Source organism: Acipenser ruthenus, chromosome 7 (assembly GCF_902713425.1).
Source record: "Acipenser ruthenus chromosome 7, fAciRut3.2 maternal haplotype, whole genome shotgun sequence".
NCBI lineage: Eukaryota > Metazoa > Chordata > Actinopteri > Acipenseriformes > Acipenseridae > Acipenser > Acipenser ruthenus.
The window spans coordinates 7686534-7714348 of record NC_081195.1 but is presented as its reverse complement, the minus strand read 5'-3'; the positions used below and the strand labels follow the sequence as shown (position 1 = coordinate 7714348).

At 40.3% G+C, this 27815-nt stretch overlaps 1 protein-coding gene across 6 annotated transcripts in view; it reads left to right on the top strand.

The window, feature by feature from the left end:
* Positions 1-27815, top strand: part of LOC117415573 (serine-rich coiled-coil domain-containing protein 2-like) — an 84481-nt gene that overhangs the window by 27488 nt on the left and 29178 nt on the right. For all 6 annotated transcript variants that reach the window (XR_009329038.1, XM_059026241.1, XM_034026100.3 and 3 more), the window contains 3 exons: positions 19985-20084; positions 22073-22187; positions 22654-22825. Coding sequence is in view for 5 of the 6 variants with exons in the window: in XM_059026241.1 (XP_058882224.1) it covers positions 19985-20084; positions 22073-22187; positions 22654-22825 (387 nt within the window). In the remaining variant the exon portion in view is untranslated. The remainder of the gene's footprint in view (positions 1-19984; positions 20085-22072; positions 22188-22653; positions 22826-27815) is intronic.

Here is a 27815-nt window from a genome sequence, read left to right as displayed (position 1 = left end):
TTCTGTGCATCCAAATACTTGTAGTTAAAAGTTTTAAGAATTAAGCTTACTGTTTGTTGTTCTGTCCTAAACCAGCAGTTTGTCACCCAGATTTATTAAATAAACAGGGGGGGGGGGGGGTCATCAGATTATTCTCCATTTTATTGTAACTGAGGTACCGTTCAGTCGAGCGAAAATTGTAAAGGGGTACTCGAGCTGAAACCTCCAGATAGAAGGGGTACAGTTTCAAAAAAAGGTTGAAAACCCCTGACCTACAGTATAAATGATCAGGAATAGATAAGGGAAATGCTGACTAATACAATACAATAGGATTTATTTGAAGTTTTTGAAGGGCACTGGTCTCTTAAACCCAGAAGTTCTGATAAACCCCTATGCCTCACTATATATTGATGGACATTACATAAGCAAATGAGATTACCTTTTTTTTTTTTTGGTATACCATGTTCCTAAATGTTTTCTGAGGAGAGTAAAAAATACATTAACTTTGATTCATGTACTCTTAAATGAATTAACGGTCCAGTTTATGGTAAACTGTGCATGCATGACTTAGAAACTCGGCTGTCAGCTAAGCAGAATATCTCAAAAACTGGCCTGAATTCGAAAATGCAGATTTCGAAACGTTATCTGAAAACCAGAGCAGCCCAGAAATTGGGATGTTATCAAAGCGGCCCAGAATTTGGGACGTTATCTAAAAACCAAAGCGGCCCAGAATTTGGGACGTTATCTAAAAACCAAAGCGGCCCAGAATTTGGGATGTTATCTGCAAACCAAATCGGCCCAGAATTTGGGACATTATCTGAAAAGTAAAGCGGCCCAGAATTTGCGACGTAAATGCAAACAGGGGCAGTCTATATGTAAAACTGTGATTACATTAGAGATAAACTAATGTATCCTGTAACAAAACTGCAATAGCGTATATGTTTAATATTAAAATATATCGCAAAAACGATTATAGATATATGCTACTTGAAAGAAAAAAGTACACCACCACAGAAAGCCAATTCTTACATTCGTGCATAACATGATAATTTATATAAAGTAATTCCTCATAGTTTGTAATATCAGTACAGTGTAATACCACATTATATTTTAATGGTAAGGTTGTGGAAAGCAGATCACTCTCTCTATCTGATCACAATGTTAAAAATGCCAGCACGCTTTTCCACTCGTGTGACGACGTATTCATGTGACAGACATGGACCAATCAAAACGCGAGACTGTTATGCGGTTCCATCCCAAAAACCGGGCCTGTGTCATACCTCTTACAGTTTGAGTTGTGGCGTTGTAGTCATAAAAGCCATGATGAGAAGCCCAGCATTTGAATGCTGTTTGTTAGTGATACAGTGCTGCATGAATGTGTATGAGACTGCAAGTATCCCACTTTAATGTGTACACAGCAAAGCCATTGAACACATATTGAATATGAAAATAAAGAGCCACACTCAGTACTGTGTAAACACTAAAGCGGATACCTATATTTGTCACTCATATTTCTGTCTCCGTTTGAGCCAGCACTTTTCCTTGCTCTGCAGTATAAACACAAACCTTCCATCTTGTTTCTTCCCATGCCTGTTACTCTGAATTTCCAGCAGGGGGTGCCAAAGCTTCTTCTAAACAATTGCAGGGATTAAAAAAAAAAAATCACTGCTTGACAGTGGAGTTCAAGTATTACATCATCACAGAGTGGGGTGGGTTGTGACCTCGATTTACTGATGATGATGGTGATGAGGGAGTCTGGTCATTCCATAGGTATAAAGACCCGAGACGTGGCTCATCTCTCTGTGTCTGCAACACATCCAGTATACACTAGATGGCAGTAACGCTTTATCTATTTCTTTTTATTTTAATAGATTTTCTTTCATAATGTCAGGCCTGTCGTAGGAATCTTGATAGTTTGAACAGTTAACCGACCTGGAATGAAACTGGTGTTCAAAATATGCTTTGTGTTCTAGCGTTTCTTTTAGAGAAAATAACCAGCATTAGAAGACAAATTATATTAAAATAAAAAAAACAAAACAAAAAAAAACCCCTTGTTTAATACTGGCTTAGAAAATGACATCTAATTGTTAGTTAGTTAGTTAATGAATGCATGTTATTGTTATTTTGTTAATTAAAGCATTGCAGTAGCTGTCAATGCTGAAAACAATGTGAAATGTCCAAATCTCACTTTTTGGACAGAACCATTTTAGCTTTATCTCTTTCACTTTTAAGACGATCCCCTTGTAATGAGCCTTATTCTAATTTGCTTGTAATTGTGACAATGGAAAAGACCATAGCTGCCCTCCCCCACCCCGCCTTCCCATTGGAATGCCTGAAGCAATGGCACTTACAATCCAAACCCCAGGTGAAGATTAATATTTCACGTCACTCTCCCCCTCCCAAGCTGTCTGCGATAGCCGGTGCCAGAATGTGATTGAAACTTTCACTCTGTGATTTAAACTTCAGGGTTATTAAGTGGTAAGCAGACTGAGGCTCCACTTTAATCCAATCTCGATGTGTCAAAGGGTCTTGTCATGAATGTGTGTGTGTGCATGTTTCTCTTCTCTTATTTAAGCTTTCCTGCCACTCGGTAAAGTAAACAGGCGTCATGTTCCTGGTACTACCTTCAGCAGTAGGAGGTTATGGTCCCAGCCCCCCCCCCCCCCCAGTACGCTTTGAATATCAGGGAAGAAAAACAGACATTTAAATCTCCGTCATTTTCTTTTTTTATGTTTCAGAACACGTGGTGTTGCTTATACTGGGCTGCAGGATCTAGTTTCTGTCCAGCCTTGATGCACTGTGCTAGTGCCCACCCACGCCATGTGTTTAACTCTCCACCGCCAAGCCCCGTTCTCATGACACACTGTTATCTTTGGGCTACGAGGTTTAATTGAGATCTCTCACAGCTGAAGCACTCTTGGGTGTAATAACCAAAGGGCCAGTAGTGGCTAAAGGCCTCCATAAAAATTATTTATTTGAAGAGGCGGATGAGCAGTGGAGTGAGGGATTGCAGTGGGTGAGAGTGAGAATTGAATTAGGACCTAATTGGGCTCTCCTGTGCTTTGAGATCGGTGCAGGTTGAGGGGATACAGCCTTTGTGTGTGGACAGACTCATGACTGAAAGCTCTACATAGCTGCTTGTAATCCACCAAGTGGTTCATGAGGGATGCATACATGTCAGTTTATAATTGTTATGTATACTCCCCCAAACTCCAGTTTTGCTTTAAACAAAACTGCCCATCATTAACTCTGTCAACCACGCACAATGCACAGCTTTATGCAGGACTAGGAAAGATAATCCCATTCAATATGGCAGACCGCTATAGTAGTATTCGCAAAATATAGCCACTCAAAAAGAGCAGACCGATGTATCTGTAACCATTTAGGCCCATCTGTCTGTCACACTCCTACATGGAGGATCTGTAATAGAAAGGGTTAAAGGACAATGGGGAGGGGGGGGGGGGGTGAACGGGAACTCCCCCCAGGCGAGTGGATGTTCCAGAATGAGAATGGAGTGGAAGTGCATTAATCATCCGATCAAGGACTGGGCTGCGTGACGATGACTTACTTGAGCAAGTGGGTGTCAATGGAGGGATGAGCTCATCAATTGAACCCTTCCCCTATCTCCCCCTTGAGTGTGCTTGGGCCATAATTGTGTGCATGCTCCTCTAGTCCATTCTCCATAGAGAGAACGGGCTGTTCATTAAATCAATCCCCCATCAGAAATGAAGCTGGGAGCTGTTCTATTCACTTTCTAAACCTTCCGTCAATGAAGAAAAGAGGCTGGAGTAGCTAGCTGGAGGTTGGGGCAGTGGGAGTTGGAATTCAGTCCAGAAGGTAGCACAGGCTTCAGGTATTGCAGGTTCAAGTGGAGAACATTGATTTTGGAAGTTGAGCGCATCATACCACGAGGTTTATGGAAGTGTTGAAGTAGTTTTTTTGTTGGGTGTCGTTCTGGTTCTGGCTGTTATGTACCGTGGTTCACAGTTCAATGTGAGGGTGTCTGGGTGTTTCCATGTAATTCAGTCATTTCTCAGACTATGTATAAAAAGGAGCAGCACAATAAGGGTACCAGTGATAGGGCCACTAATGAATTTTAAATCCATGGTTGTATCGCGTCTTAAAAAAAACGTTTATAGTAATAAAGGATTCTAGACATTGTGGAAAAGTCATCCAACTATAAAATGAATTACGACTGAAATACGTTGGGTGAAGTAGGGGGATACCATTTTGTAAATAAAGGCTGACTGAATTAGTAGCGTTCTTCTGCACAAATAACATATTTCAAAAATCTAGCTGTTGGCTTTTTTTTTCAAGCAGGTATTAGTAGGGGAAGAAAATGCTTTGGATAGAAACCCATTTCTGCTCTAAATTGAATTTCCTCCAGCTTTCCTGGTGAGTGATTATTGGTGCGTTCGGGGAACACATCCTCTGCACAGATTGATGCTTGTTTTAAGTTAAATCATTTCCATGACTCGCACCAAGTGCTCCCCCCCCCCCCCCCTCCCCCAAGTAAAGTGAGAGGAGTTTTATTATTTACCTAAAAACTAAGGTGTTGCCGTCAAGCTTATTGAACTTATCTTTATATATAGTATTCGTAGTGTAATTCAATTAAAATCTGAAGACGTCAGCTGTTCAGAAATGTGGTATTGTCTGTGAAGACTATGGGAAGGTGCAGAGGATTTCCTGAGAAATAGAAGCAGCGCCAACTACGTATACCAGAGCCTTTCTGAGTGTTCCCAAAGGACAAAGGACAGAAGCAAACAAGCAAAATCAATATAAAAACCTCTGAAGTGTAAAATACAATATCTATCTGCATAGCAGTTTGAGCCACTTCAGATTTATAATGTGATCTTAATTAGGTACCATGTATACAGTAGGTGACAAGAGTGAGCACCTCTAATTCAGCTCAGACTGTAGTATTGTTATGCCTTGACTGCTTTAATGAAGACAGACATGGTTAAGATTTTATTTCCCCATTCTCTGTGTTTAAAAAAGAAGACCCTTTAGGATGCCAAACAGGTATCATTAAACAGCCACAGTGACGACTTCTGAAGAATCTGGTGAAATGAGCTCTGATTCTGATACAGACAGTGAAGTGATGTGCGCACTGTAGTGAGATAGAAAATGTTCCACAGTGAAGTGCTAAATCATTTTGAGACACAGCGTGGGTCAGGTTCCCTTGATTTTCCCACATGGGGGATGAAACTTCCCATAGCTACTGTTCATCTTTCCATAGAAGACTCTTAGAAGCATTTTCTTCTTGTCAAATATAATGACGTCTGTGCAATATTGTGCAGTCTCACTTTCCAAAAGCTACGAACAGAATCTGCAGGCATAAACGATGAAACCAAACAGGTGAAAAGAAAAACGAAAAAAAAAAAGTTAGGGGTATAGAACAGCGTGTGCTTACTGGCAAAGAAACAGATGAGAGAAAAGACAATAATTAAAGACTAGAACGGAGAAGGCAGGCGCTCCTAATGAAAGCGCTTCTTGAGTATCTGGTTTTAAAAGCTTAAGGGGAAAAAAAATATTCAGTCTTATTTATTTAAAAATCTATTTTTTCTGGGTAGTTTCCAAGGCCAGTCACAAGCAGCTTTGAGAAGTGTTTACCTAGTGTAGCTAACTAAAAGCACATTTGCATTACCGCTCGGTAATGCGGAAAAGTACTTGAATTCAAATCTTTAAGTGGTCGGGGTTCTTGAGGTTGGGTTGAATGATGCTTCACTTTCACTTTCAAAGGAAAAAAAAAAATCTTCTAGGATGCGAACATTCCATTATGGAGCAGATGGAACACTGGAGAGAATGCAAAGAGATGCGATGGACTTGTTTACATGAGGCTTGTCTTTTATGCTATTAGCAAAGTAATTACCTTGTGTTCCCTTGTTAACTTCAAGGACTGAGCTAGAGAGAGGCTGAAAGAACTGAATGTGTTTAGCTTAGAATAAAGAATGTTTGGAGGGGGGATCTTTTAAACATCTTAAAAGGAGTTGATATAGTTAACCTGAACCAAGTGCTGAGGGGATGGAAGGGGCTGCCTAGTCATGCTGTTGAGGCAGAGTCACTGGATCCTTAAGACCCAACTTGACAAAGTTCTGTAAACAGTCAGCTACTAGCAACCTTAGATAGGCCTTATGGCATCCTGTCATTCATAAATATTCTTATGTTTTCTGGGAACATGCACTAACAATAACAAGTAACAGTACAGTGCTTCCAGTTTGATATTTCACAAACTGTTAATTTACGGTTGGGCCATGTCGACAGTGGCAGTGGGAGATAGTCGGTTTGCTCCGAACACTACACGCCATTCTGTAACGCTTCACCATTGAGGTAAAGGAAAGGTGATTTTTTTTCTCAAATGATAAATTTTGAGTGTGCTCCACTTTCGTCCCTGCTTCTCGTTTCGTAACAGATTCAGTACACTTTGCAATGAAGAAGAGTTCTCTATGAGGAATATGTACCAATGCATATTTGTGCCGATAATCAAAGTCTGCATAGACAGATTAAAGAGCTTAAGTAATGAATTAAGGAGAGAAAGCATCTGAGGACTTGCATGACAACAATATTGAAGCACAGCTCAGACAATACCGATGCTGGTGTAGGCGGCAACTATTTCCATTCTGATGGGATGTAAGAAGGAGCACATACTGTTCCCGCAGTTCAAAAGCTTTTTCGATATTGCTAAACTATGGAGATTGTAGTGTCCTCTCAGCTGCTTCCTTTCATCTTCATGCTTGCTTTTAAAGCCCCATCTGCTGGTCACATAAGAGACACGAATAATTGGTTAAAGTATTTAAGGAAGCTCTCAACAGGTAGATACCCCTTTCACATAAGTCATAAAATCTATTTTGTAGCCGGTAATAAACCTGCTGTGGGAGAGCTGACCTGGAAGAGAGTTGCTAGGTTCTGTTTTGTTTGGGCTAAACTGCAGTTACTGTCTGGGCCTGCAGAGATCAGGAGGTTGTGTTGCTGCAGTGTAAGGCAGGAGCCTCCAGGTGGCAGCATTTCTCCACAGTTGGGCCCAGCTTTGGGAGTCGGCTGCACAGTCATTCATAGTGCAGGTGTTGCGCTTCAGGGTGGGAAAGGCAGCGTGTTTCATTTAGTTCTCCCTGTTTATCAACGGAGGATGAAATCCCCAGTGCTTAAAGATTTTCAGTCCACTTTATTACCTATTAGTATTAGCTGCTTTATCGTTGCCTTATTGAGCTTGTTTTTCACTAATGCAGCTGAGCAGACTTTTAATTTTAAATGAATTAAAGGGTTACAGTTCAAACATTCTAAATGTTTTAGAGTTCAAACTAAGGGTGTAAATCGGCATTTAATAGATTCTGATGTTTAACCCTTCGTATGTAAAAGGTAGTTTTACCCCTAAACCATTCAATAAAAGTACATTTGGCTGGTGATTTACAGTTGTAAAGCATTTATATTTTAGTTTTGTATTTTTCAGATGTTCTTACATGGCATTAGTACAGTGGTGTATAATCATGGTATTGTAAATTATTACAATTATTAAAAAAAAAAAAAAGAAAGCTTGATCCTCATAAAACAGTGCATTCTTTCTGGTAAACATTGATTGAAATATTATGCAATTGTTGTTTCCTGTGTAGACATGATGACACATTTGCAATCTCAGTTCAAACCTCCACGTCCCCCCTATGCACAACCTCTTTGATTGGTTCTTCAGTTTGGGGTTATTTTGTTGAGCTGACATACTGTACAGTCTGTGCTCAGTGTAGAACTGCAGCCAATCAGACTACAGAAATAGATGTGATTGCTATGGCCAAAAGAATGTGCAGCTATGGCCAAAAGTTTTGCATCACCCTATAGAATTAACACATTGTGCTTCATAAACCTGCTGAATAATGTTAAGTTAACATATTGAATTACGCACCGCTTTGTAGTTTTCCATATACTGAACAAAAAACTGACACCAATTTTTAAATGTGACATTTCAAAATCTAACATGATTTAACATATAGTTTTTTGGTTTTTTTAAACAAAAAAAGTCTTGATCCTAAAATTCTAGGTGATGCAAAACTTTAGTTCATCGCTGTGGAGCTGTATCCCCTTTTAATACTCACACTGTGGATGCTAATCCTCAAATCTTTGGCTGTGTTTTAATAGCGGTATACAGTACTTGTGCCTTAGGTCTTAGAAAGCTTTTGTAAAAGGTGCAGTGCCAGCAAAACGCCAAGGAATAGGGTAGCACACAGTGGGTGTAATAAACAGAAAAGCTGGGATAACACAAGGGAAGGAAACCTGCAGCACTCTGCCCGTTTCTTTTGGTATCTTGCTGAGATATCTGGCTTACCATCAATTGACAAATTGCTAGGATAAGTCTTTTCTTCAAATTAAACTTTTGCGATTGGTTTCATTAGCACTTGTATTGGACTACTGTTAATTACAGTAAGTTTGGGACTGTGAAAACACTGGCTATTGTTATACAGTAACATTGATGTGTTTGACATGCAAGGGCATTCTCACTCTGGGCAGCAGTGTGGAGTAGTGGTTAGGGCTCTGGACTCTTGACCGGAGGGTTGTGGGTTCAATCCCCAGTGGGGGACACTGCTGTTGTACCCTTGAGCAAGGTACTTTACCTAGATTGCTCCAGTAAAAACCCAACTGTATAAATGGGTAATTGTATGTAAAAATAATGTGATATCTGTATAATGTGAAAAAATGTATAATGTGATATCTTGTAACAATTGTAAGTCGCCCTGGATAAGGGCGTCTGCTAAGAAATAAATAATAATAATAATAATAAAAGCATTGATACACTTGTCTTGAATAGCTGAAATACCTCAAGACTGTCAAGTACCTCAGGAAGCTATTAAAATTAAGAATTCATTTTAAATAGCTCATTATCGTTTTATTTAACTGGGGGGAGGGGGGAGCAAAAATGAGTTAAAAAAATAATGATGTGACTGTATCTTGTTGCCAGCAGTGTCCCGTGAGACTTGAAGATACACACTGCTAGAGGCAATCTTCACTCATTAGAAACATTGGGAATCCATTGCAAAAAAACCTGCTTAGGGTCTTATTAAATAGCATCAATACAAAAACAGCTCGGAGGAGTGTTGAAGTTGAAGCAAAAAAAATAAAAGAACAATCGAGATGCGCTTTTAGTTATCGTTCCCCTTTTGTGTTATTTCAAAAACAGGCAGTCATAGTTTTTAAGAAACCCAGACGGACAGACGCTTCAGTGTCCTTCTGACAGGCACTCGCCAAAGCGTTTGTCTTTCTGACTTTGTTTTTTTGCCGTTTTCGTTGCTCATGATCATTGTGTAGAAGAAGTGATCATGCATGTTAAAGTGTGTCAAAGGGTAGACTCTGCGATGTGAATTGGATAAATTCTAATAATAAACAGCTTACCTGTGACCAGTGGGTATATTTATAAACCGCATGCCGTATACAGCATGTTTCTTTGCAGACAAGCACCATTTAACTAGCAGCTAATGTGCATGAAAACGTGTGCAAGATAAATAGCAGCTGCCCACACACATCATCAAAATGCAATACAGTCAAGGAGCTGCATTCATAGCTGCCGCATGACATCTGTAATGAACCCTGCCCTGTAGCTCAGTGATTTGAGTGGTACAGTCACAGCAGACAGAGTGCCCGGGTTTCAGTCCTCAGGCACTGCCTCTAGGTTGTATTAAGCATGCTTCCAAGCTGCATACAGATAGCTGCATCCATCGGTCATAGTGGTGCTTACAGCACTGAACAAAACACAAGCAGATACTGTATGATGCAAAGATAGCAGCGCTGGCCAATAGAAAGCTCTATATAAATTAGGTGTTTAGATTAAAAATAAATAAATAAAAAGTGCTTGATCAGAGTTCACCAAAGGGACAATGCTTTCTGTCAGGATGATTCTAGTGGTTTAAAATAAAAAATAAAAAATGATTACAGGAAAAAACAGTTGAGTAAGGAGATAGGCAGGGGGGCAGTTCCAAGGGGTGAGGTTGAAAATATAGTGGAAGTTTGGGAGGTGGTGGCACAGGTAAACTTGAAGTATTGGTAGCTGGTGCTGACTGAAGAGTGACACAGGTGTACGAGTTACCTCATTGGTCCAGCGTGAGATTATCATGGCATTGTTGCTTCTTACAGTGTGTCATGGAGTAACGATTATACAGTTGTCCATCCATACCAATTGTGTGGAATATTAGGCGACAGGATGGTAATAATAATAATAATAATAATAATAATATAATATATACTGAATCTGTATCAGTGAAAACATACATATATATATATATATATATATATATATATATATATATATATATATATAGACAGGAAATTTCCCCTCGATGGAATTGCACTGCAGCATTATAATGCCATCTGTTACTCTATATACTGTAAATCAGCTTCAAGTGTGCTGTCAGGGGTTAATAAAGATTCAAAATGCAAAGAAAAGTCCAGTCTGTTGAAATGTATGGCACGGTATTATGATCCTGTGTGTACTGGTGAAACGTGCTGCACATGGTTTAATAATCATGGGCAGCACAGTGTCCCAGGGCTCTCTGGAAACACACTCCCATTGGCATTCACTGCCTGGCCTCCTCGTCGGGCTACAGGATTCTGCTGCCTGTCTGTGTTTCCTGAAAGCCAATTCAGCATTTTATATCTTCCTTTTAATCCACGCTCTAACTCTGCTCTAATGGATCAAAGCCCTGAGATTTTCATCCTTGTGATTTTGTTTTATTTGCTTTGAAAATCAATATAGAGTTTTCATGAACTAGCAAGGTTCTAATGGTACATCTCTTTCCTGCAATCATATTAGAGTGTTCCTCTAAAATATGGTTCCTTGGTTTAAAACCGCATTCTTCCTCATTGAACCTGTCGTCATTGGCTTTCCAGCGGCACACACACACACACACACACACAGACACTCTTTCTCCCCCTCTTTAAATCTTTCTTGTTAATCTGTCACAGTGGCAATAACCATTGTGAATTAGAAGAAAAAAAAAAAAGCATTCATGAAACTTTCAGGTTTGTTTTCTATGACCTTGTGAGTAGCTCCAGCCTCTGCCCTTGACCCAGCCTGGGCCACACAGGGTGGCAGAAGGAGCTTTATTCTGCTGAGGCAGCAGCTTGAACTCCAACCTCATTATTTACCTGTCACCTTCAGCTGAGAGAGGAGCCTGCAGTAACATGGGAAATGGGTGGATGCACTACAAATAAGACTTTTTAAAAATAATGTCTGCATTTTATTTTAGCAAAGGAAGAAACAAACCGTTACCTCTTGATCGTGTTAAGCATGCATTAGGCAGTTTATGCCAATCAGACATTTAACAGTGCATGTGAGTATACAATCAACTGAGCCCCCCTGTGAGTTTATAGACCCTTATAATGTTACACAGCTGCCCGTAATGCCCTATGCGTTTTGAGAGCTTTGAAAATTTAAATAAACGGAGAGAGATTATTGTCTTTTCCCCCGTTGCAACAACTAAATTAACCGTCGAGTGACCGACAGGCGTGTAGATTGCTGGTTTTAAACTTTACCTTGGTGTCAGTGGATTGTGAGCAACCCATAATTACTTTGTTATTTGGTGTTCCAGACTGAAGGAAAGTCTGGCCCACAATGTATTCAACAATCCAAAAGGGTGATTTCAGAAGTTAATGTTTGCATATTTTTTTTGTGCCGTGTGCTAAGCTGCAGTACAGATAGTCTGCAGGGGGGGTTGCATGGCACATTGAGTCTCATCTGCTTTGCACCTGCAGATGATCGGCCCCTCCTTTCCTGTTTTAAAGAGATCACATGCATCGCGGAACCACTTCATCCCCTGTGTTAAACTGCAGCTGGCAAAGAGCATGCTTTCTTAAAGGAGGGTTTCCTAGCAAAACACTGCTCCATCGTTAGCATGGATTTATTTATTTAATTATTAGGGACATTCGGGATTTCACTGTTTTCCGTAAGTTCCCATTTCAGATGGCACTATAGTAAGGTCTAAAACTGCCGATCTACCCTCTTGTCTCTCCCTTTGCAGTTTATTTTGTTGTTACAATGATGAACAAATAAAATGATCTCTTGCTGTGATTTTCAGATGTCTCAAACAGGGAGACTTCTGGAATGAATCTGTACTGTAGCTACTTCAAACCAGAAGGTGTTGCTGTAACATCTTGGTAACCGCACTCCATAATTTGGTGAAACTAAGCATGAGCATTTTTGTAAAAAGACAAAAAGATACTTATTCTAGATGAATGCCTTATGCAGTATTTGTTTTTTTTAAAGGAGAAAGGTTTGAACCGTCACTCGCAAGGCGTTCTGAAGCCCCCCCAGTTATTTTAACACATACCAAATGCAAATTAATCTACCATAATGGATCAAAGCAGCACAGCTTTAATTACATTGCTTTATGAAACTGTTGAATATTATCAGGTCTGTCTCTCAAATTAACTTTACGCTCGGGAAGTTCATGTTTATGTAAATTTAAGATTGCATTTTCTTTTTTTTTTTTTTTATAATAGAAATCCTTCCCTTACCTACTGCCTGTCAGGTTATCACAGTCGGATGACACGCCGCGGATTATCTCCCTCAATAAATTACTTCCTGATGTATTTGATTTAATTATATCCTGGATGGTTGACCTTTTTTTGGTTCTTCGTGTACTGACAGTTTTAATCAGGCTGTTCGCACAGCGCATTGAATTGTGGTCTTGTTTGGTCTCGGAAGGTAAGCCTGCTGTGGGTGATTGGGGCTGGAGGTCTTTTAGGAACGGCAGGTGCTTTGGTGAGTGAAGAAGAGGTGTCGGTGGCTCAGCAGTGGTGCAAGGGTTGTGTTTGGAGGAGAAGGCGCATGTAGGCCCAAAAGAAGAAGACAGTCTCTAATTTATTGTGAAATCTCCAGGATCACACATACTCTAGGCAGGTTAGATTTTTGATACCTCTTTCTTTTCATGTTAGTGTTAATGGGTCTCATTACTACCAGTTTTTTTTATTATTACAACTTGGAACGGCTAAGGGTGATTCAAATGTCACAGAACACCCTGGAAAGTTTACAAGAAACGCATACCGTGACCTTTGCTGTGTCCCACGTTGTCCATTTCGCAGAGTTATACTTATTAAACCTATTGAAGACTCTTTTTACATGTTTTAAATCACACATCCTAGATTATAAATCAACTGGCAATACATTTCTCAACATTTACTTGGGAGCATTCGCCAGGAGAAATAAAAAAAAACCTCTTGTAAGGATCGCAGTGTTTCCAGATCACGTTCCCCAATGCTGGTTTTCTGTTCTCACAATCAGAACACCCGGGAGGGAGCATGAACTGGATATGCTGCGATATTTAGAAGAAAACATCTTTTTCTCCTAGCGAACGTTTCTGAATAATAGTTGAAATCCCTGGTTTATTTACCTATGATGTGTGAATAATAATAATAAAAAAAAACACTGCAGGAGATGGGTTCTGTAACACTTTAAAGTAAAACGTTAAAATCTATTTCCAAGGATGGAAAATGTTAAATGCATTCATCAATTTGTAAGAACATGTTTCTTGGAAATGTCATCCCACAGGCATAAAAATAGTATCTGAGTTCATGTAGGGCCTTATTAATTACACACCCACACACACAGAGCCCCTGTCACAACACAGAGCTCCAGACCTACGCGTCTACATACATACATAGGGAAAAACATGGCATTGAGAAGAGCTGCTCCTGTTTGCATGCGCTATCCGGGATATTGATGACGGCGCGTGGTATGTGTGCGCTGTGTATTTTCTGCTTCAGTTATTGAGCTGATCTTCCCTGGTTTTGAAAGCGACCAATAGTTTTAATTGTCTGAAGTGTAGACCCTCAGCCCTCCCAAATATTTTCATGAATAATAATAATAATAATATTCATATAATAACGTTCTGGGAACACGTACACATTTTTTGACTATTTGGATAATCTGTTTTGAAGGTGTGCCAACAAACTTTCATTTTCTTTTAAATTCTCTTCAAAAAAGAATAGTGTAAAATAATATTTACAATAACTGGCCACCAGGTTGCACTATGCCCTAAAAAAATAAAAAATAAAATCTTTGAATTAAGGTAAACAGGAACACATTAAAGGTGATGTGATTTAAGCTTTAATGTTGATTTTTCCTGAACATCCCTAACAGACAAACCATAAGGACATGCAAATTATATATAAAATTTGTTCTTAACTTTATAGATTTTATGACTGAGCATTTTAAAGTATATTTGAACACTTAATGTCATGATTTCTTCTTCTGGCTTAAACTATTACCAGTCATTTTAAGTTGTTATAAGCAAGCAGCAGGAAAGTGTATGGCATTAGTTGTCTTAAGAAGTGCCTGATTTTTTTTTCTTTTTCAAGATGACCTGCTGTCTTGTTTCCAAGGAAACCAATGCAGACCAGAAAAAGATGAACAGAGAGAAACAGCATTCAATGCGTTGGAGCATTCCCACAAAGAACCACTGCTTAAAATCCAAGCGGGACCTGAAGCATATTGAAAATGCTAAAACACCTACCCAATAGGGGTGTAACAATGCCCTATCTCATGATACAACACGTATCATGAGCAGAAGTGTTGCGATACGAGCGATTGTATGATGCATAATAAGATCAAGTGGTCATTTAATGGACCATTTTGTTAAAAGACAAAAAATCAATGGGATAGGGAGAGCGTGTATCCATACCAACTATAAAACACTCTTATTATTCATTCAAGGACAATTTTGTGATCTACAATAAGCTATGTTGTGCTGTTGTTCTTGTATCACGATGCAAACGATACATACTTCAAGTATGATATGATATATCATTCATCAGTACACGATACAACCCTACTAACCAGTGGCTTTTAATAGATCTATGAGCATGATCATTTGTGAGCGTATATATTTCTGGGATTTGCGTTACACACTTGTGTTCTGAGTTCTGTTGCCCTATTATCGAATTACGATTATAACCACGTGTTATTATCTGTGCCAGTAGAATCCTAGTAGATGGTACTTCCTGATAAGAAAGAAATCACGTAATGCAGTGACCTTTCAGCTCTGCTTTGGAATCAGGAAGTGCTCAAAAGGAGCCGACAAGTAGGATTCTACAGGCAGGATTAATGCCAGGTGGATTCTGAAGCAGTGCAGCAACAGATTCATTGTTAAGAAGAGTGGAAAATAATAGTCTAAGCAGAAATATAAAACAAGTAAGAAACTGAATAGAAGAAAAAGGTAAGAGATATAACACATCCTTTTAACCTGCACTACCTGAAATAAGTTTTGCATCTTTGTGACTTTTTTTGGTGATCTTGTGTTTTAGTAGTCACTGATGCAATTAAAAATAACTTTTTGTATTCAAGATCACCTGTATTGCTAAATAGGTCTCATTATCGAGTTTTTACTCCGGCTCGCTTCAATCAGAGATGGAAGAGAAAAAACAAAACAAACAGTTGCGTGTGTGTTTCTGTCCTCTTTGTGAATTAGGAGACACAAGGAGAGATGGCTGCCCACGCTTATTAGAGCAGAACTGTTATGTTTAAACTCCTGAGAGGTTCTGGTAGGGTGCCATTAGCAGTGCTGGATGGAAAAGGGGGAGGCTGGCCTGACGTCTCATGTTTGTAGCCACGGCTGCCAGGTGACAGCTTTAAAAAGGAGCAATGTGACGGGGGCTGTAGGGTTCAGTTCATCTTGAATTGTTTTTTTATTTCAGAATGAAAATGACAACATAAAGGGAGGGGGGGGGGTTGGGTCCAATTTGGAAGGAAGTCCTCTTATTGTGTTGTGGCTTGTTAATTAGGCTATCTGTGTATTATCCTATTATGTGTTTCTGTATGATTCTGAAAAGACTCCTTGAGGCTTATTGCAGGAAAGCATAGTGGCTGGAATAGTTTGTAATAAGTGTGGCAAGCAATGTTCCACTAGAATAGTAGATAACATACACAACAGGATGTTCAATAGATAAGAATATACAGTGTGACCATAGCCTTCCGGCTGAGGCTCACGTTTCACCCTAAACACACAGAGCCAGGCACAGAACTTGCAATTTAGCACTTACATGCACTTTATATTTATTTACAATAACCAAAACAAATCAACAAAACAAAAACCTAACTCCACTTTGGAGCACTAACTAAAACTTTCTCCGCCCCTAACTATGGCTGGACGGCTAAGCCGTTTACCAGCCCAAAAACCAATGCTTTCCACACACGAAATGTGCACACAGTACCTTTTACAATCGGCTGTTTCTTCTTCAGCCTGGCTGCACAGGGCTGTTCCTCCATTTGCCTGTTTCACCGCAGCCTTGACTACAGGGTTTCCAACCCTTTTAACCAGGGCTTAATCAGCCTCAGGTGCTTCAGATTAGAATGGAGCCAGGTGACTCCCCTTAAAATGTGATTCCAGCAGAGCGAGTCTCTTCTGATTGGTGTATATTGGAGAAGATCAGCTAAAGGTGAAGTTGCGGTGCATAAATCTGCGGCTCACATTTATTACAAGCCAGCCATTTAGCAGGTTCCCACTTGGCAGTCTTGTACTGTTGCAGGCGTGTTATCTACAAAAGTTTAGGAAATTCACTCCCAGGATCTTGTATCCCCCTTTTTGTAAATGCATTTTGTTTTATGTTACATTAAATTCCCATACCCCCAAGAGCACCCTGAACATTAAAATGGACATTTTTCAGCATCTGTGGGGTACGCTGGAGCGTGATTTGCTGCCTGTCTCTGTGGCGTGTGGAAGGGGGAGGGGGAAGAGGAATGTGCTTTTATAGCAGGACTGGAAAATCGTTTGAAACGGTTTGAAAAGGAAGCTTTTGAACAGAGGGCTGGAGGCTAAGACAGTGGCTAATGGTGATAATCGTGCGGAAAATGAAACACTTACTGAAGTGAATTCTGTGTAATGTGACTGCTTGATTGAGGAAAAGAACAGATGTTTGTTTTTTTCTTGTTGTATGCGTTTTTTTTTTTTTTTCCTCGCTACAAATCTGGCTTTGCAGTTTTTATCATCATGTACCACTAACTGTCTGGTGTAATCTGTGTTTTTCATATCTGTAAAAATGTGTGCATTAGTCCTGACGTGGGCAGTTCCTTTTAAGAAATCTGGTTATTTGTTTATTTAGCAGACGCCTTTACCCAAGGTGACTTACAGAGACTAGGGTGTGTGAACTATGCATCAGCTGCAGAGTCACTTACAATTACGTCTCACCCGAAAGACGGAGCACAAGGAGGTTAAGTGACTTGCTCAGGGTCACACAATGAGTCAGTGGCTGAGGTGGGATTTGAACCTGGGGCCTTTTCTTTAACCACTGGACCACACAGCCTCCTGGTTGAGGTCGGGTGGGGGAGGGGAGGGGAGGGCAGGCTACAAGTTAAACCAGATTGGTGGGATCACCTTAGTCTCTCATGGATAGCTGCTAATTCACATTATAAAACGGTTTGGAAGATTAGAGCAATGTGATTGGTTGAACAAGATTCCAGGAAGTGCTATTGTTAGACAACAGGGCTCTGGTTTAATCTTTTTTTTTGTCTTTATTACACTGTTTATTTTATAATAGCAACACGACACTTGAAGGTCTGCGTTCTTGCGTTCTTGTGAAACCGTTTCACCCGACTTCACTTATTTCACAGCAGTGTTCCCCTGGCGGGAGGGAGGCGTTTAGTCTTTGCAATTCTCCAGACAAGCTCAAAGCCAGGTAAAGTCAGTTTTAAAGATCAGTTGTAAGAACTCAACTCTGAATGATTGCAAACGCCATCAAATAGACAGGGCAATGTAAACCAGCAAATCAAATGACACCTGAATCTATTGACTCTTTACGAAATCCGAAATGAACCTTTCCAATGTGTTTGCTTTTTTTGTCCCTCTGCATACTAGCTCTTAAGGAGTAGGGCATTCGTAAAAAATAAATACCTTTTTTTTTTTTTTTTTTTTTTTTTTGTGAAAAAAAAACCCATGGAAAAAAAAAAAAAAAACAGTGAAAAAAACCCCCATAAAAATCAATTGTCTTCTACTTTAATATATTGATTTCTTACCGGGAAAGTTTAAAGATTACCCAAATAATTAATTTTCATTTTACAATAAAAAAAAAAAAAACTACATATTTCTTGCTTCCTGCTAGAATCAGCCAAGGCTGCCATTAATGTATGTCCCTTTTTGTCTTCTTTTTAATTCAACACATTTGTCTTAGTCAGCCCCCCTGCCCTCCTGTTTAAACATGCATCTCCTCTCGGTGGAATGGTGGATAGAGAATATTCTTTTAGAAGCGGCTCTTTTCTGCTTGTGGGTTGTGGGTTAATTAGTAGTGGTTCTATGCACAGCTGAGCTAGATCTGTATTTCCACAAGGTTTACTCTGAAATAGTTCACCGATGTTGCCTGCCTGTCTGCCTGCCTGCCTCCACCACCAGGAGATTACTCATCCTCTGTTGCTGCTCATACCTGAAATGTCACATCCCAAATGCGCCGTGCTGTAACTAACCCCACTCTTTGGGTGGCTGGGTGGTTTGTGCACTACATTTGAGCTGTGCATTAGCAATCTTACTGTCAATAAGCTGCAGGGATGGTCTCTTTTTTACCAGCATTTATCTCCTCCACCCCTATAATCTACATTAGATAAAGTGCGCTATAAAAAAGGTGCGTTTTATACAGCACAATGGTAAATGTCAAGACTGATCAAACATTCAAGGCCATATTCACAAAGCATTTATCACTGCAATACGTTTGCTCCATTTTTTATGCAGCAAATATCAGACTCCTAAGAGTTATTAATTTGACACTTTTGAACATCGGCATATTGTTTTCTTAAAAAAAATAACATTTTAGAAACTGTTGTAGGGGAGGGAGGCAGGGGGGATGGAATTCAGTTTTTTTGTATTCACTTGGGTTTTTACTCCACTGCCCATCACACTACCAGCCTACATCTCAATCTGAACATGAGGTGGTGGTGTGCTTCTGTCTCAGTAAAACTGTTTGGGATGTAGACAGTCAATCTTTAATGCCCAAAAGAAACTCAGCCGCAGCATGAAAGAAATACCACAGATATATTTTAGGGGTGGGAATTTCAAAATAATAAGACATTTGAGTATACCAAAAATGTTTCTAATAGCTGACCTCTAATTACTCATAGCAGTGACAGGTCCTTAAAGCATATTTATTTCTTAGCAGACGCCCTTATCCAGGGTGACTTACAATTGTTTCAAGATATCACATTATTTTTACATACAATTACATTATTTATTTTTTGACACATTATTTTTACATACAATTACCCATTTATACAGTTGGGTTTTCACTGGAGCAATCGAAGTAAAGTGCTCAGGGGTACAGCAGCAGTGTCCCCAACCAGGGATTGAACCCACGACCCTCCGGTCCAGAGTCCAGAGCCCTAACCACTACTCCACACTGCTGCCCGGCGCAGCAACCACGCATAGGGACGCATAGATAAATACATCAACAGTAACAGTGAAGAAACTAAAGCATCTAATGTATTCCAAATAAAAAATGATTTCAACAATAAGAAATAAGAATACACAGCAGAGGGGTTTGAACTATAAAACTTTACAAAACTTCATAAAAAAAAGGACCTTCAAAACTTTCAACTGCATTTTTAACATCCTTTGACGACTCGTAGAAAACACACACCACTACTGCTTACCAGCAAAGGACAACAAAATCTGTTTGCTCAATAACATCTATGAAATATAACATAAAAACGGGATGTACTGTACCATATAATAATCATTAAAAAATATGTCTGATTCCAGAATCAACAACAAAGGCTTAACATTGTCTGCGTAGTTTGCAGTCAAAATCCAAATTTAAAGTAAACTTTTAACAAAAACAAAAAAATAATGCCTTTAGTGGAATACTGTATTTAAATAATGTGTCCCTTTTAATTGGTCAAGCCACAAGGGGGCGCTTTTATTTGAATACAACACAACAATATGACGTTCAGTCGGAACAGCTCTCCGGTTTCTAACTCTCTTTAACCTGCATCATGGAGAAACTCGTACAGTTTTAACATCGCTAACCCGTGTCTTTGCTCTCCTGTGTCCTTTAGGATATTCTGAATAACCTGGATAACCTGGAGTCATGTGACCTGGACGATGATGACCTCATGCTGGACGTGGATCTCCCAGAAGACGGCTCTCTTAACAATGGTGAGCACACCCATCAGACCAGCCAAGTGTCCGATCACCAGCAGCCACTGGAGTTGGCTTTACCAAAGCAGGACTCAATACAAGGCTTCTAGTCAAAATGTTTGTGATAGTATGTCTACTGAGCTGTGCTTCTGACAACACAGACTGCACAAGATCGATGTACAGATGTCATCTTGTGCTGGAACCTAACATCTCAAATCTGAAAGTTAAGAAAACCTCACTCTAGTAGTTCCAGAGTGCAATCTTCGTTTTTGTGATTGTAAATGAACAATAATTCTACACACATTACTGTATAAACACTTTTTTTTTTTTATTTTGGTTGCTATTCCAACTAGCTGCTGTCTGTAGCTTTATCCCCACATAGTGTATGAATACAACATTGAATGCTTCTTGTACACTGGCCACCGCATTCTCATCTGGAAAATGGGATATGTTCATATCATCTCTAAATACTTTAGCCTGGACAGTGTTGTGCCTGCTAATCTAAATACCCTGTTGGAGTGCTGTAAGATAGAGTAGGTCCAGGTTATCCCATGCTCAATACACATGCAGCAGTGCTGGCAGGTAAAATCAATAGCTAGGTTATCCCTGAATGGCAACGCAACCCCCCACACTGGAGCAGACCCAGCTTACCGCGCAGTGCACTCCCACATCATGCAGTTCTGCTGCTAGGTAAAAAGGTTATCGCTCCTATGCACTTGTATGCTTAATGCCCAGGGAAGCCTTGTCCAGGTTTTACCCTGAAACAACACCACTAGCACATCGCCCACTCGCGCCCACGCAAACCACACTGCCGCTCTGGAAGATGAACTGAATAATAGCCTTATACAAATGACAGAGGTGAAGTGGAAAGAAAAGCCTAGTGTTTTTTTGGCTTAATAGAAAAGGCATGCCGGTTAGCTTCCTCCTCTTTTGGCCCCTGCCAGTGGAACGAAAGCCTGCTGTATTTATAGAACGGTGAAGTCGTACAGGGAGGGTGGTTCAGGAATATCATTAGGCAGGCCTTGAGTTGGGCCCCATTCCCAGTGACAGGCACGCAGGGTGGGACGGAGGGCATGAAGGAAGGCCTCTTGTTTTGAATCTGGGTTTCTCATGACTTTGGAAGCAAAAACAACACACAAAAATATCCAAATGGTCTGCAAACAGGCAGCTCAACTCCAAGTTGGCTCCCGGTAAGTACATAGCAGTAAAGGGGGCGGGGGGAGGGAAATTAAGGGTTTCCTCTGTTCAGCAGTTTAAGTTTGTAAAAGGCAGTGAAAAATTAACAAAGAAAATATTTAAAGCAAGGTGGGTCTGGGTCAAACAATTTTCTTACAGAAAAAAAGTAAAGCAACTGTCTGGAGCTTTTTTTTTTTTTTTTTTTTAAATGTTTAACTGTTGTGGTAATGCAGCCTAGTTCTTAGAATAGTACACTGCCAACACCACTGTCAGATCTGAGGTAAAAGAGGTTTTATCAACTTTTTCCAAGGATCTCATTTCTAACATTCAATGTAACAAACACCCTCATTGCGACTCTGCTCTGATGAGACTCTGTATAAGATGACTGTAACTTTAACATGTAAATAACCCAGGCTTTTAACCCCAATTCCTTACCTCACATTGGTATACTGTAACACATCACAAGTCAAACCCCTAATGTTGTGCTATTATTATTATGATTATTTTTGTCTGCTGTACATCTACAGGATGGAAATACTTCCTCCTTCACTTCCTGTGTTACAGGTAATTGGGCTCTAACTGACCCCCACATACAGTACTTTCCTGTGCGCAGTTCACTCAGGTTCTGTTAACATGTTGCAAAGAAAGTTAACTTAGGACAAATCAGGACAAATTTGCTTCTCCACCTCAGTCAAAAGTACATGTAAAATGTCTGGGGAAAACTAAAAAGGCAAGACATTCATTTTAAAGGATTTGAGATGCTGTGGGAGCCCTTCGCCAGCAGCTAACACATCTTTTTTCTTTCTCTCTCTCTGTGGTCTCCTGCCCAGTTGACGCTGAGAACATGTCCCATTTGGAGCGGGGGCGCCGGCATGGCCAGGGCTACTGGAGGAGACGCCCGCAGCAGCGCTGGACCGGGCAGGAGCACTTCCAGCATGACAACAGGTGAGCCGTGCAGAAGAGACGAGACAAGATTCAAAACTGGCTTTAAGCTAAATTCACTGGTATTGAGGAATGATGGCTATCTGCCCGTTGTTCAGTTCTGTCGACTCCACCTGCTCACGGCTTTTCCACTGTACATTATAAGAAAGGCAGAGGTTGAAAGCTATTACCTTTCCTCCCTTGCTGGAATGATAAGCTGGTATGCATAGTGCTGGAATAAAGAGAACCGATATTCTGCAGGTGCTGTGAATTTATCATAAGGTTAGCATCCTGAGCTTTTGATGGTTTACCACTAATGTTTAACAGCTATGTTTAAAAATTCCTTTAACAAAGAAAAAAGAAAGCAATACTACAGTATCCACGTATCTAAAGATGTCTTCTAAGGACCATGTTACGTTGCGTTTCAGTTCCTGCCACTTGCTGGCGGTTTGAGTTTTTTTTACTGGTCTGACGTCTCTCTGTCTTTCAGGGGACCTGTGTTCCTGGGCTCCCCAGCGGGACAGTATGACGGGTACAGTGCCCCTAGTTTCGGGCCCCCCCAGGAGAATATCGTGGCTCTCGACGAACTGACCCTGTGTCACATGACCCAGGACTGCACCTCCGTCAAGAACCAGCTGCTGAAACTCCAGCAGCTATTGCAGGTCAGTTCACCCCACCGCACACCCCATCCCGTTTCCCTTAGAGCACTTTACTGTGGAATACCGAAGGAAAAGAGCAGCAAAGCATTGAGAAGGCACTGTGAAAGGGAGGTGCTAGATAATTTACAGTTTCTGCTTCTGAAATACTACTGCTTGGCAAACCTTACATACAGCCCTCTGTAAGTCAGTGGGTGCTACACTCCTACTAGCTAGATCATGAGAAGATTCAGAAGTGTAAATCACAGAACTGTAACCACTGAGCCATGATAACTGCTCCCTGCTAAATGAGTAATAAACAAAACAACATATAGGCACAGTCAGATTATTTAAAAAAAAAAAAAGAAAAAAAGAAAAACTTGATTGACATGAGTCATTATTTTCCCTTAATTCATTCTGAGAGTATGTGCTCAGACTAACGTTTGTATAATGATGTTAGGCGCTGTGATAAACTGAGTTGTGCAGAATAAATTAAAGCCAGGCTTCTAGTTGTGCTAGGGGATATTTTTTTAAATTTGATTTTGTGTATTGTGTCTTTAGAAACATTTCCAGAGGGTACATTCCCTAGCCTCTTGGGACTTTCAAAAAAAAAAAAAAAATAATAATAATAATAATTCAGATAAATAAAAATCCTCATGTGCTACACACCTGCAGGAGCTTAGGGACGGAGCAGCATTCTGTAATGTGTTGGTGGCATTTAATCTCTGCTCTGTCATGACTGAGCTCTGTGTGTGCCTCCAGCTCCAGGTTTTATGGTTTAATCTGTGTGCGAGGTGCAGGGTGGTGGAGTTCACTGATAAAGCAGTTAATGGGCTCGTCTGAGCAGCTTCAGGGGCTGACATTGGAGTCCAGAGGAGCTTGGTGAAACACAGGCACTACAGGTCAGGTTCCAGTTTCTTCAAAAGACATCAGAGATACTGCAGTATTGCTACAGTAACTTGCAGTATAATTAGCATCATTTACTTTCCACTATTGACTGAAATCGACATGCAGCAGGGAAATGCAAGTTTTATATGTTACAGAATAGATTTCAGGTGTTTAATATTGCAGGTGTTGTATTGTTTCTGTACTGAATCCATCCTTCCACCCATCCATGCATCAATGCAGATGTACAAACAGAAAACTTAAATACAAACCTTTAAGTGCAAGGGGAAAAAATTCTGCCAAGATTGGCAATTGACGTGCCCACTGCTCTTTAGATGCCCTTTCTTATTTGAAAGGGCCATCGTGGCTAATCCCTATCATAATGTGAGCCATTTTTGCCTGACCTTCTCCAGCTACCTTCCTGTCCTCTCACTCTCTCTTTATCTGTTTTCAGCCTGCCTGCCTGCCCTCCATCCCTCTAGCTCTCCATTCTTTCTTTCAAGTCTCTGAAGTTTCATCTCTGTAGAGACAGATCGCTCTTCGGGCCAGGCTCTTTAGTTTTTCTTCCCCCCTCTCCTGCTGCTTTGCCTTTGGGTATGTTCTGCCCAGACTTCTTATCATTAATTAGTCATGGAAAGGCTGCAGATTGCTTGATTTTAATTGGCCATTCAGGTTTCTGAACAATCAACGAGCAACCGGCATTAGATAGAGAAAAGCATTGGTGGTGGAGGTCTTGAGAAATAATTGTGTGTTAATGCAGGGCTGCAGCCGTGGCTGTGCCGTGTCCACCGCATTCAGCCCTTCCTGCTGAATATTTATGACAGCCTTTAAAGCTACACGGAAAACTCCTTGGAAAGACAGGGGGGCAGGTCATATTTTCACAGCATTTGCTCCATTCTTTAATTAACTCCTGTTTTTTGAAGAAGGTACAAAACTAAAATCAGACAACTAAGTTATATATTTCAAGTCCTCTTAAGCATTTTGTAACATTAACATGCTTTTATTTTTTCTCCTTTCCAAAAAATAGGGGCTAAATAAAGAATGGAGCAAACGCTTTGAAAATATGGGCCAGAGTTTCTCATTATAGTAGAATTACTTTGGATTACAGAATAAGTGCTTTTTTCCCCCAGTGAATTCCTCACCATTTGTGTTATTTATTAGAAGAATACTACTACTACGACTACTAAAAATAATACTAATATTACTACTAATAATACTAATATTACTATGTGTCTGCTAAAGTGGAGTACACAGTGTCCACATACTTCCGAAACCACTTAGTCAATCATAATGAAATTTGGTAAGGATCATCTTTAGTACAGTACAGCTGTATCAGAATGTGGTCGGGCATGTCTGAAAGTTTGATTGGATGTCTCAATGAAGTAAGGAATATATTCAATACTGTATATTGAAGTGTCATCCAAACCTTAGCAGGTTAAGAGTGCTGCCTAAAGTTTGTCTGCCCCAGATTCTTTTAGCAGTCTTTTTTTTTTTTTAATTTAGTCGTTGCCAATTATTTTTATTATTTTCTCTCCAATTTGGAAGAGAATTTTCTCTCCAATTATTTTTAGGCTCAGCTCACCGCTACCACCGCTGCGCTGACTCGGGAGAGTGAAGACGAACACACGCTGTCCTCCAAAGCATGTGCCGTCAGCTGACTGCTTTTTTTCACACTGCGGACTTACCATGCAGCCACCCAAGAGCTACAGCGTCGGAGGACAACGCAGCTCTTGGGCAGCTTACAGGCAAGCCCGCAGGCGCCCGGCCAGACTACAGGGGTCGCTGGTGCGCGGTGAGCCGAGGACCCCCTGACCGACCTAACCCTCCCTCCCCCCGGGCGGCGCTCGGCCAATTAAGCACAGCCCCCTGGAAGCTCCCGTCCTCGGTTGGCAAAGGAATAGCCTGGACTCGAACTCGCGACGTCCAGACTATAGAGCGCATCCTGCACTCCACGTGGAATGCCTTTACTGGATGCGCCACTCGGGAGCCCCCTTTAGCAGTATTTTTAACATTTATATGATAATTCACAAAAAGAAAATAAGATGTGTTTACCAAAAAAAAAAAAATGCTTTCAGTTGACTGAAGTTCATGAACATTTATTAAACTTTGCTTTGAGAATTGTTTTCCAATTAAATCTAATCTAAAAAGATAGCCCCCTTTGACTCCTGCTGGAATAAGTTGCCTGCATGTGGGCATATAGTAATTTAATTATCATCAAGGTACCAGCTGCCCACACGTCAATCAGTTCTTATCTTGTTCTTAGGTGAAACAGGCAAACTGATTTGATTGCAGTGCCATTAAAATTGAATTATTTCTATGTACTGTATTTGTAAGAGCACTCAAGCTATGTTTCTGCATTCCTACGTGGGCGTTCTGGTTATATCTAGCAAGTCTGTCTTTCTCTCACTGACTCCCGCTTCCTCTCTTTTTAAACACTCTTTTAAACCTCAACTGTAATGCCTCCCTGTGATTTTAGCCTGTCTAACTCTGTTTGGTGTCTGATTTTGCAGTGATGAAGTCTGACTGTTTACAAAACACTTGTCCAAGTCCCGTTCCACATTCCCCTTTTACTTGCTGTTTGAACCACCCCAGTAAATGCGGGATGTATATGTGGAGTGTAGAGTGGTTACCTTCAATTTGTCATGCTATAAACTAACAGGCTACTCCCCCATTTTTGTATTGGAAAATGTGTGAATTCTTATTAAACTATACAATGTTCGGGTGAGGAGTTTAAAAGGGCAGAAAGTACATCTTTTTTCTTCTGATAAATCTTTTTTTTTTTTTTTAAATGAAAATAAATTCTCCTTACGACACTTGCCTCGCAGAAGTTTTTCATTTATTTATTTATTTATTTTAGCTGAGCATGTTACTTCACAGAATCAGTTTCTGTTCATCTTGCTGTGAGAAATCTGTGTTACTTATTTATTTTCTCCAGGAGTTGTACAAACAGACCTTTAAGTCAATCTGATCCCTCCCGATTATAAAAGATGGATCAGGTTTGACTGCAATTTAGCAAATCCTCCCGCTTGTCGCAGCTCGTGGGCCCTTTGTCTCTGATTAGGAATGAAATAATGGAAAAGGTCCACTCCTGGCCATCTCCATTGCGTAGACATTAGCTGGGCCTGAGGCTTGCTGGCATCAGTTGCTCATTTGCTTGAAATTGCAGACGGCACCTTTTGTTCTGATTGTTTGGAGCTGTAATGAAGACATGTACCTCCGTTTACTCTGGGAAGTGTCTATTTCAGATGCCTAGTGTGCTGTTCTGCATCGGAAATTGCATAAGCCGCTGGAAGAGATGCATACGTTAATCTGTAGTTAACTGTGGTTGTGAACTATACCTACATCCAGGAAACTTTGTAGAGTATGTAGTGAATGCTAAACGAGAAGTATATGTTCTTTGTCATCTATTAATGTTATTTTAGTACAACTACTGTACATACTCCATTACTGAATGACATAAAAGCATTGCTAGCGATACTGGTGACCCCTGCTGGTTAGAGGAGGTAATGGGCTACAGAACCTTCCGTTAATCCTGTTAGGTACCTTTTAAACTGTGACACACACGCTGGTATACTCTCTTGAACAATGTGAAATCAGTTGCTTTCTTCATCAAGCACTAATAAGATGAACATTCAAAAGTTTGAAAATAAACCAACATAAATATACAGCACTGTCGATTTTCACCTTTTCGTTTCTTCATTATATTACTAGGATTGCTTTTTTCTGCCATTTGGTTCACATTAGGGTTAAACACAAAAAGAGATTCAAATGATCTTTTTCAGTGTCTTCAAATGAAAAAGTTTTCTCGTCCAAACGTGTGTTACTGAACTCATTGAGGATTGAAGACAGTAAATGCCAGGCACGTTCACCTAAATCAATGTCTTGATTTAGGTGAAAGAGTGGTCTGTGTGGTCCAGTGGTTAAAGAAAAGGTCTTGTAACCAGAAGGGCCCCGGTTCAAATCCCAGCTTAGCCACTGACTCATTGTGTGACCCGAGCAAGTCACTTAACCTCCTTGTGCTCCGTCTTTCGGGTGAGATGTAATTGTAAGTGACTCTGCAGCTGATGCATAGTTCACACACCCTAGTCTCTGTAAGTCTGTATATATATATATATATATATATATATATATA